Source organism: Cariama cristata, unplaced genomic scaffold (genome assembly GCF_000690535.1).
Source record: "Cariama cristata isolate BGI_N322 unplaced genomic scaffold, ASM69053v1 scaffold14361, whole genome shotgun sequence".
NCBI lineage: Eukaryota > Metazoa > Chordata > Aves > Cariamiformes > Cariamidae > Cariama > Cariama cristata.
Window position 1 is genome coordinate 55,189 of NW_009598824.1, and position 11,837 is coordinate 67,025.

Genomic DNA, 11,837 nt, shown 5'->3' on the forward strand with positions numbered 1-11,837 from the left:
CGGGACCATGTGGCTGGGAAAGGAGAAGGAGGAGGAGGAGGATGGTGGTGGGACCAGCCCCATGCCGGTTTACATCAGCGTAGGCTGCCGGGTAACCTCATCCCGATACACTGCTGCTGGGCACTTGTCCAAAAGAGTCTGGACAAAGCAGCAGTGCATACCTGACCTCGGAGGCAAGGAATTGCTCTTGAGTTCCTGCACTTAGGACATTACATGTAACCACTTTTTGCTAAGAAGATGTAATATCTTGACTTTCTTGTCTTTGCTGAAGCTGCTGCGGGTGGTTTTTGGGGAAGTTTTGGCAAAAGGGTTAAAGGGCTGCAGTTGTGTGTTTTATGCCTGCACTGGCGTTCTCCTCCTCTCCTTGCTGCACCGCCTGGCCGGGGGGATCCCCACGGCAATCCGCTGCAGGCTAACCCAGCACAAATAAATACAACTTAGCTTTCAACCAGATTGTGACCTGGCTCATGATGGAAAGGCGAGGGCCAACGCTGCTGGACTGTTAGATGGCAATAGGAAAGGGATGGGGTCACCATGGTTTGCTGCAGTTTGGTCTTACATTAGTTTCAGCTTACCGCACAGCCCTGCTCTTCAAAATATCATTGGACTTGCAAATGGAAAAACATTTTCTTTATTTAAATTCCAGCAAAAATCCTGCAAAACTAGTTTGTTAAATTATAATATCCATCAAGATTCATGTGACGTAAGTATGTATCGTTTAACTTTTGCTAAAGATTCCTAGACACTCTTTCCCTGGGGAAGTTTTCTATTTTCCTTCATGTTTTTTAAAAAAATAACATTTAGTACTACGTCAATAGATCATGTAATGGTTGGATTTTCCACTCAGTCCATGTAAGCTCCTGTTGATAAAACATATTTGTATTTTTGCCTCTGAAGTCTCCATGACATTTCAGGTTTGGAGAAGTGATTTCTCCCAGGAGTTTTCATTAGAAACTCTAGGAGAGGAAACATGCTCTGTTTAAAATTGAGTCCTCTAGAAGGCTCATTTATCAACTCTGCGGAGTTCCATGTTTTCTTTCAATATGCAGTACAGAGCAATTAGTTCAGGTCTAGTTTGATAAAGTTTCCTTCAGGTCAAGGCACTTAATATTCTTCAAAATCTGCCATAGACTCATAACAGGGAACACAATCTCTTCTTAACAAACACTTCAAATCCATAAAAATTCTAGCTGTCCTCATTATGAGGGCCTGTTAATTGAAGACGCAAACACCAAGGTGATCTAAGGTAGTTCCAACTGGGGTCATGCCCCACACACTTTGGCCACAGAAGATATGAGGAAAACATGGAGGCCACATGGAGAAGTGACGTGGAAAGCCAGGGAAGGAAATGACATAGCAATTCATAGATCTTGTTTGTGGGAGCGAAAAAAAATAATCCAATAAATACCACCTGAAAGTATCGGGATTAAGCTACTAGATCAGTTATATTAAGTATACTCCGGTGATTTTTAGGACATGACTTACACTTGTTAGGAAACTAGTTGAAGTTGCACATCTCACAAAGTCTCATCATTTCTCTGTCTTCCCCCCTCCCCTGCCAAGTCTTGCCTAAAAAAAAAAATCCCCAAGCAAACTCTTCACCAGCTAAAAAAAAGAAACAAACCAACATAAATAACCCTGACTTACTGCTTCCGATTTGGGAGGCACTGGAGGTGGAGGTAGGGAAACATCTGAAGACTTTGTGGTTGCTCCAACAGTTGCAGGCACAGGAAGAGATGCAGTACCACCACACTTTGATCGGAAAGACCCTCTGTAGTTGTCACATTTGTTCTTCTCACTTAGCGAGCGAGTGAGAGGCTGGTCACCAGCCTTTCCAGACCCTTGGTCCAGCCACAGCTCTTCATAAGGAAGTTCTGGTTTTGGAGGCAGAAACATCGATTCTTCGCTAACTTCAGGGAAAAGGTAATCACTGCTACTGTCACCAGACTCCTGGTACTGAAGAGCATCATGAGAGAACAGGGCCCACTCGTTACACAAGTCCCTGCAGCCGTGGAGGTTCACTTCACTATTCCCATGCAAGTTGTTTCCATAGACGCACACCGAAAGCCGGTGGAAGGACTGTGTGAGCTCGTCCCGCGCGTAGCTGAGGGAGTTCGGGACGTGGCTGTGCCCTGTGCATCGGCTCTTCTTCGGGCTCTTGCAGTCTTCGTTCCAGTCGGTTTTCACATCTCGCACGGCCCTGGAATACTCATCTATGTCAAACTGTTCCTGGCATATATTAAACCAATGCTGGATGAGGGATTCATGCCACAGCTCCCCCTTCACCAGACTGTCGGGTAAAGTAAATTTTGGAAGTGTCAAATGCAAGGGAAAATGCATGGGAATAATTTTGTTGCCACGAAGCACGCAACAAACCACCACAGTCTTGGTTTGAATGTTGACAAACTTGTACCTGTGCCCTTCCCGGATAAAATGCAGGTCATAAGGGTTTCTTGGTGTAGGACTCGGCACAGTCACATTAACGGGCAGCCTGGTTTTTTCTACTATATTGCGAATTGTGTGCTCACCTTCTTGCATCTGCACCTCCAGCGGGCTGCGAGTGCTAAACTTGCCCTTACACTGGAAAGGGAGACTGATGCTCTCGTTGGTCCTGTGGTTCATGCAGATTAGGCAGGGCATTTTGCCTCTGCCTAGCTTACTAATTGAATTAAGTTTCCCGATTTTTTTGAAGATGGTGTTGAGTCGTGACTTCTCCTTAGAAGATTTTGCATAAAGGATTTCTGCTTGCCCCATTAAAGTGAGTTCATCCCCAGTACTAAGGGTAATGTTGTAAACCTCAGTGTCTTCATTGCATTCACCTGAAGCCACCTGCAAAATGATAACAAAAAATTGGTTTTTCCTCCACTGAAGATAATACTTCGTATCAAAACTGTTAAGACTGAATTTACAAAACTATATATTGGGAGAAACTAATCTAACTTTATTTGAACAGCTGAGTAGTCACGTGCAAGGTGTTTAACCTGAAGCTCGGCCAAGTAACTTTTTTTAATTGTTCTGCACATTCCTGCATCTTACTTGAGGGGAAATAGCCGCTGGAAACTGCCAAAGAAGGCATGAGAACAAACATAATCAATTTTTAAAGAAAGGACAAATCCACATATCCCAGGAACTGGAATAGCCACATATGTCATACAGCTATGACACAGCATGTCTGAATTCCCTTGGGTATCTTTTTGCTCTCTTGTTTTTTGCTGTTTGCTAGAATTTATTTGCCAGGCTTTTGAGGGAAACAAACTTCTTCTTTCACCATCTTCACCTCCCTGAGGAGCAGAAAAGGTGATCGCATCATTATGGATGAAGCATATCCCTTTGCTATAATCTCTTCCAGGCTAGGGGGAATGACAGATGACATCTATTCCCTGAAGGAGAAGCCAAGAATATCGGTCTATCCTATATGCCTGACTCCCCCTCTGCTTTGCTCTCCTTAGTCATAGACTTCCTTCCTCATTTTTTGATCATAATTGCAATTTAAGAGATTAAACAACATATGCACAGCCATGTGTGTGCTTTTCTGGTATGGAAATTGTCCTGGAAAGAAGAAGAAAAAAAAAAAAAAAGGCAAACCAGATGTCCAAGGCTCTTTTGTTCCTGAAGTTATTTCCTCAAGACTGGAATAACTCTTTATAGACAAGATTGCTCTGCTTTGTATTTGAATGGTTTAATGTGAAATGTCCCCTTTTTCAGGGACCTAACAGAACCCACCCAAATCTTCCTCAGCAGCAGCAGATACCTACTCATAAAGGAAGGTGCATCAGATAAACACTATTGGCCTGTTACAGACCATTTTATTTGGAAATATTGAACGTACTAAAAAAAAAAGCTGCAAATGAAAACATATGCTAAAATTGTATATCCCCTCCTCACCCCCACAACCCCTAAAGACTTCATGGAGTTGTGTGAAGTTCAAATTCCAGGCTTGAAACTCGGGTACCATCACAGAATAGCCACTGCATGAAATCAAGGCTGTAATTCCAATCAGTTAATGACCGAGAAGTGCTGTGAATAACGCTTCCTCTTGTAAGACATGATCTGCAATTCACCCGTTAGTTGTAAAGTTGTGATTATCTTCTGCAAGCCTTTCAGAGCCAAGGCACAGGCAGCTCAGCCGAGGTGTGCCGCCTTAGCACTTCACTCTCGGGGCTTCCGGAGGGGAAGTCATTCAAGTCCTAAATTATCTAAACAAACACTAACTGGTCTAATCCAGGAAACTACTAGGATTTACGGTACGTAATACTCATTCACAGTTCACACCACTGGCCAGATAGTATTTTGAAACATGACGACATGAAAGGAAAGCACTCGTTTATTTGCCAGTAACACCGGTGTGATGCTCATTACTGGTTTCTCCTCAAACTCGCCACAGAGCGCTGCTTTTGGGCTGTGGCCCCACAGCCCTGCCTTCGGTGGAGCTGGTAAGGGCTGAGGACACGCAGGGCTCTGTGCACGTACCCTTCATTCCCCCTCTTCTCTTTCCGAGAGGGCATGCTCTGCAAGCATATTGGTTTCTAGCACCAACAAGTCCCCACAAATGGCTTCTTTGGACAACACCAGCTATGCTGCCAGGTATTTTAACTCAAGACGGTACAGCTACAGCTTTTTCTCGCTTCCCGCAGGACACCGTCCGGAGCAAGGGAAGTGCCACAACTACGGCTGTGGGAGCTCCCGCTTGGCCGACTCGCAGTTCCCTGGTGATTCACAAACAAACAAGCCGCTGTAGAAGGAAACGGTGGGTCAGATGTGAAACCACAGAGGTAACTAACTGGCCAAGCTTCACAATGAAGGACTCACGAAGCAGCTGCTTATTAATGGCATTCATTTCAACCAGCCAAACAGCAAATGGCTTTTTAGATTCGACAGGCATTGTTAAAGACAAAATTATTCTCAATTCAAAAATTTGGAAAATATTCTTTCATTTTTTTTTTATAATATAGTCACAAGATAACAATAGGCAAAATAAGGCTGAATTTTGCTGTGCTAGAACAAAAGAAAAATCATGCCATGCATGATTCTGTAAAACAAGTAACGCTACAGAAGGCAGAAAGCACCTGAGAAGCCTTCATTCAGCTGCATAACATAGCCAGGAGGGCCGGCTCCGGTCCCAGCGCAGCCCCGCTCTGCCCCACACTTTCAGCTCATGTCCCTCCTCCTGCCTTGCCCACAGCTGAGCAATGCTCTGGCCTCCTCTGGGACTTCGGCCAGCTTTGGTTTGGAACCTTCAGGCATGAAGAACTTGCAACTGGTCGGAAGCTGAGACCAGCTGAAGGAATGGGGGGAAGGAGGGCAGGACAATACCCTTTCCTCAAACATCTCCACAGTGTGACTGTGCCCTCCTGTTTTATTTTTTTTTGTGTGTCCCCACTCCTCACATCTTCTATTTAAACCAGGAATTCTTCACTGGACAATTCCAGTGCAACAACATGCAGCAGTAACCATCATACCTCCAGTTGCTGTCATTACCTGATAAACACAAAGTCTCCTCCAGTTATTAAACTACTAGCCTTGGGAACATTCTGAAATAACTCCTTCCCCAAACACGTTTATCTTCATGGCTGTTCTCTCTGTTTTACACATTATAACGACGATGCTTTACGCATTAGAACGACTCCTGCAGTTTGACTTCCCCCTCGCTCCTCTTTTGCCCTTCCCAGCCAGTTGTCACTTTGTGTTCATAGGTGAGAATACTCAGTGCGCCCAGCCCTGTGGAAGAGGCAGTGCTTGCCATGCTGTACTCCAAAGCCACCTAGAAGTCCCTAGTAGATATTCAAACGGAACAACTCATAACGCCACGGACCCACAGAAGCAGAACCTACTCCGTGCTGTACTTACCCTCCACCTCCCTACTGCCAGATGTTGCTCCACACCAACCATTCACTGTTGATGCCAGGATGCTGATCAGAAAGGTTACTGGCTTACGGACATCTTATCAAACACATTGCAAAACAGCAGTGGGTTAAGTCACTATAACATTTTAAATTTTAAGACTCCTGGAATTCAATAACAATTCAGAAGCCATCTACTGCAGAAGACAGGCATCAGGAAAGTGATGAATGATTATTTAGGAAACGTATTCTTTTGGGAAAGCTCAAGCATATTGTTTCTTTTGCTTAAGGAAAGGTTAACTCAGAAAAATAGATTTTGATAACACCTGAGTCAATATCCTGTCTTGGACTCCAACTGTTCTAATTTATTAGAGTTTGAAGTAGAAGTCTTTAATCACTTGGACACATATGAACTCCTTATAAAAATGATTTGTGGTTTCATATCGCTTGTTATACCTGCTAGATCTTATTAGAGTAATGCAAACACTGCATTCACAGTAAAAATTCACAGTTAGGATTTCTTTTAGTAGAGCTCTTTTTAACTCTGAGGTCTCTGATTCATAGTTACTGCATACAGTTTTTACTATTAAACCCAAGGGACCGATCAGAGCACTTAAAAAAAAATCCTATTTTACTTTTTACCAACTCCCCAAAATGAATAAAGATTATTTTAATATAAAATAGTCTTCAGAAGAGATATTAGCAGGAAAAAAAATACTTTTTTGAAGAAGTTGACTAAATTCAGTGAGAGAGCATCCCATTTTTATTTTATAAACATCTGTGTCCCAAGACAGAGAATCAGCAAGTACAACTCTTTATGTTACTATACGCATGCTTCCCTCTGAGCTAAGAGGGCCTTTGCCCTGATTACTGTATTAACAGCTGGCTTCAGTGTTGTTTCAAGATGTCTCAAATAAAACAAAGTGTTCCAAAAACTACCCTAAATGTGACAGGTAATACTGCAGAGCTCTAACGTGAAGGGTCTCTTCACATGGGATGTCAGGAAAAGCAGCACACAAAGCCATCGCGAAGCAATGGTGCTCGCTCAAAGGATGGCGTCAAGGCACAAGGTGATGAGGGGACTGAAGCACTAATTCTCAGGGTGAAGTACCATGAATTCCCTGCAAATCTGGAGCTAAAACCTGTGCATGGACTGATTTCAAGAAAGTTGCTATTGCAGCATTTAAAAACGCCAGTGTAGGTTACAGCATTCTAAATATGTGCTTTTTGGAAACTCAGGGCAAGTTTATCAGAGCCAATGCAATTCCAACCAAATCAGGAGATCAATTTTGTTTGCCCGTACCGCATTAACATTTGTTAAAGAAAAAAAAAGCAAGCATTGTTTTCACTATATATTTATCTCTGACAAAATACATGCTGCATGGGCCAACACAGTGAAACCACTGTGAAAAGAAGATTGCATTAAAAAGATAATCAAACTGGGTATCAAAAGTTCACATCAGCCAAACAATGTCTTTGATAGGAAAGAAAAGAATCATTACAAGGCTAGTTACCTAACCTACCTCTCCACCCTGGAAAGGCTCTGCAAACTACTTCACCACCTCTCCTGGGAGACCAAGTGATATCATCAGGACAAAAATGATATCCCTGAAGATTTGAAGGGTCCTACAACACTAATTGGGCTGGTTTTTAGAGTGCAGGAATTCATGGCTTGTCCAACATCCAATTTATCAGACAATATTGTTGCTTTTTAAGAGAACTTTTTGTGAATTGTCTTCAGTATGACATGGGGTTTTTGTTCCTGGTTTTGTTTTTAAGTCTTAACGCCAACAGTTTCCTGGATATTTGTATGGACCGCCACCTGTATGGGACCAGAGCATCTGACTGCTGTTGGTTCAGCAAAAGCTAGGGCCCTGGGGTAGCTCAACTTTCTTCCTAGCACAGATAATAAAAAAATCCTCATCTTTGTAGTGTAATGCTGTTACATAAACAAAATTCTCTGCAATTATGCACTGCATATTAATACAAAAAGGTTATCATCTATCTGGTCAGTGAAGAAAAGATGGAATGCCTCTCATTTTAAATTAGGAACAGATTAAATACTTATTGACTGAGTGAAATTAGGTTATCTCCAGAACACTCTAAATTGCTGTGCCTGTAGATGCTGCTGGCCACTGGGTACCTGAGGCAACCTACTGGGTATACAAGCACAGTACCGATATGTATGTACATCCAAAGAAATGACCAGAAGTAGTGTTAGCCAACAAAAATTTAGTTTAATCTAACATTTTTGTTTGCTATTCTGTGAAAAGTGACTCCACCTTTCCCTTCCAACTCTGCTTCATGGCATGTGTTACAGGTCCCAAACCCCCTGCCTCAGAGCACTGCCCAGAAAGCCTGCCTAGCTGCAAAAATGTGGGGAAGGAAGGAAGGAAGACCCATCACTCCCATCTCCCCGGCCTCCCCCAGGATAAGGTGGCTTATTTTTGCCTTTAACAATAAATACACAAAATAAAAATAAAGTAACCCCCTTGGAGAAGATCCCACGGCCCATCACAGTGAGAAGGCAGTTTGTTGAATGGCAGCGCTAGCTGTAAAATCCTACCGGAGCTGCACGGTTCGCAAGAAGCTGAACCATAACCATGGCATATTGGCACATGCAGGTAGACCTCAACGAGCACAGACAAAATCATGCAGTAACTGCCTGGTGGCACCTTGTAGCTATACAGGCTTTTTCATCAAAAGTTATCCATGAAAGACTTGAGTGTTTGGAATAAGAAAGAATTCCCAGACTTCAGAGTTTCTCCTCATCTCAAATGCTTCATCAGCTATCGTAGGCATTTTTTTTTTCCTTTTTGTATCAGATTAGCTACCTTCTGATACCCTCTTCTGAATTTAAAATAGGCACGCTGCATTGGACAGAAATCAACCGTACTTAGTATTCCTCCCTTTGTTCTAATCAGTTTGACAGGATCTCCCCTATATTAAAATTTTAGCATACATAATTCTCTTGCATGTAAAGGGTTATTAAGCACTTTAATAAATCCTGTTAAGTTCATTTATTTTTTGGAAGATGATAGCCTTGGAATAGACTTCTATGAAACTGGAAAAACTGCCAAGAGAAATACTGCCAAGATAACTGTGTAACTAGGTTAAACCTGGATTATTATTACTGTTACTTACATTAAGGAGTATCGCTATAATACCTTTCAAAAATGGATTTGACATCTAACAGTAGGCTATGTTTATTTCTCAGTTTGCTAAATAAGACAAAGAGTTTTAAGAACACTCATATTAAATTCAAAATACAACATTTTACATTTAAACACATCTGCAGACGAATACTTTTCTCCCTATAAAATCAAAGCTGCACATTTTACTGTGCCACTATCTTGATTTGTTCATTGATCAACTGAGAAATAATGGCACAGCACTGGATAAGGCTAGTAGTCCCAAAATAAGACTGTTTTCTTAGGTAGAAATGAAATTTTTCTTGTTGCCTTGATTTGCCCAACTACAACCTAAACATACAAAAGTGTTCCAACTTTCTCATATAGACTTCATTCATAAGAGACTCTGCTTTATTGGTTCAGGTTAATGGAGAGCATAAATGAAAACAACGTACTGTCTTGAAAGGCATGAGTCTGTGTCACTAAGTGAATTAACTGATGAGCTCTTGCACTTTACAGTAGTCTTCAGCAATCTTGTTTCACACCTATAAGAACTGAGAACTAGCTGGTGTCCCCCAACTCTAGCAGTGCAAGAAAGAGAAAAAGCCATTAAACGGTTGTTATACAAACCCCACCTTGCTGCACACGGGACCAGGAAACTTTATATTGGTTTGCACCAACAGTTATCAACCAGTTTTGCCTGTAGGGTACATGATGTGGATCTGCACCATTGCATCCCAGCTCTAGGATGCTCTTCTACCATTCTGAGATGGTGTTAGTCAACCGAAGCAAACCAGACGGGGTTGTAGACCACTCTGATCTGTTGGCAGAGCTGACCTACCTTGTGTAGTGTCACACGTACAGGAGGACAAGGAAGAACAATTTTGTCTTCATTGTTTTGTGCCACTGCATCACAGTGTGCTTGGTGATAGCAAGCTCTCTTACGCTCATGGGATTGCTGACCCTTTGATGAGCCCAAGAGGCATGCCCATGCAAACACACACACACGCACACAGAGAACAAGTGTGTCTTTTGTTTGATTTTTTTGTTTTGTTTTATTCAAAATGCTATTTAGCTGCAGTAATTTTGAGACAAGCAACCCCATCATTTTACCCTGCGTGCTCTCTGAGAATAAGGCTTTCTGGACAGGGATTTGAGCAGCTGCTGCTTAGCAGAGAATAAAATTCAGACTGCTGAAAAAGCAACAAACAACATTTGTTTAAAAGCTGGCAGAAGCATCCTAATTAGATGAATTATTGGATGGATCATCAGGACTGCTCCCCAAAGTGCCATAGGACAGGAGAGCCCTTAGAGGACATGTTGATTTAAAACTGCACAAACGATCCCGAAGAGCACCATCACTGAACGCAGAACACTAAAGGTTTGTTTGTCTCAAAAATCACACTTCCCACACAGTGCCATTGCTCACTTGCCATGTATATAAAGGTTGTAACAGTTAATCATTTAGACAGGGATAAATATTTATTCAGGGACTACCTTAACGTTGAATGTTATTTCCTCCATGACGTAAACTCGTTCAGGAAATGCTTTAGCCACCTCCTCCACACTGTTAAAATACTGCACTGGCTCCTTAATATCTCGGTCTTGTTCCAGCAGCTTAAACTGCCCTGAAAACAGATGATAAACAGAAGAGTTGTAAGATATTTATATTGGACAACTGTCACTGTGGCAACTGCTGGCTCAACTTCTTCACCGTTTTGCTTGGTCAATTTTTGCGGTTATTAGTAGCCAAACAAGAAGACAAAAGATTGCAGAGAGTACGCTCAACCTGCTGTGAGAGACACCCCGTTTTACCAGGTTGGAACAAAAAGAGCATGTGGGAGCCAAAGTTAAATTCAAAAAGATCCTTTTATCACATGCTCTCTAGAAATAGTAAATAACTATGGGGGCATTTGTGTTTGTGTACTTAACTCGCTGTAATAGTATCTGTACAGATAGCAGTTTTTGTCCCTTCATATTGGAAGTTTTACAAAAAGAAAACACATACATTAATATGAAACCCCAAAACAATAAACATAAGGGTTTTGTTTTTAGCCTCATCAAACAGCTATTAAAAAATGATAGGCTAAAACCCTTTTCCCTCAGGCTTCCCTAAGAGCGGAATAGCACCTAATTTTCCTTAATCGTAAACTAAGCCCTTTGAGAACTTTCGCTAATGTAAGAAATTAAACCATACACATTTAAAATCCCTTTGAAGGTGGTCGCCTTCAGAAGAGCATTAGGAAGAAGTGTTTATTGCTGACTTCACCTCCGCCCAGCATGAAAACCTTGGCTATCTTCTATGTTTTGTAAAAGGCAAGAACTAACACGTAGGCAGCCAGCCTGGGCAGACCTGCCAGGGACAGTCAGGCACATCAATCACCTCTGTGTGCTACGAACACAAAGTTTAAAAGCTTTCTCTTATAAATACAGTGATAATGAAAGCTTAGAAGGACACATTTGCTGCTTGTATGACTTAAAAATCAGTGGAACGGTCTTACAAAATTTAGAAACATTAACTACTACTAAGTTAAAGGCTGGTCTCAGCAAGAGAATCACACAGCAAGACTCGATGTAAGAAACAACTCCAGAAAACAAGAAAAAGACTGAGTAAAATCAATGGCTAATGCATCTCCTGTAAATCATATTTTAAAATTAGCAATGCATGCAGTCACTGGGTTATTGTTCCCCAACAGTGCTTGACTTTATTAAAATACATCCAATACATCAGGATGTCAGCCACCTACAGAAACATTTTCTCACTCCTTCAACATTTTTGTGCACGACACCCTGCTGTCCCTATAGAGCCCATCAGACTTCAGACTTTTGTGTAACAGCATGCCCATTTTTAAAAAGGGTAGAAAGG

The 11,837-nt window shown here is 41.9% G+C and overlaps 1 protein-coding gene across 1 annotated transcript in view; it reads right to left on the minus strand.

Moving 5' to 3' along the window:
- GAREM (GRB2 associated, regulator of MAPK1) overlaps nucleotides 1–10,603 on the minus strand; it is a gene marked incomplete at its 5' end in the record, with an annotated part of 18,483 nt that extends 7,880 nt beyond the window's left edge. The window contains 2 exons of the mRNA XM_009709450.1: nucleotides 1,648–2,829; nucleotides 10,469–10,603. Coding sequence (XP_009707752.1) covers nucleotides 1,648–2,829; nucleotides 10,469–10,603 — 1,317 coding nt within the window. The remainder of the gene's footprint in view (nucleotides 1–1,647; nucleotides 2,830–10,468) is intronic.
- Nucleotides 10,604–11,837: the final 1,234 nt, after the last annotated feature.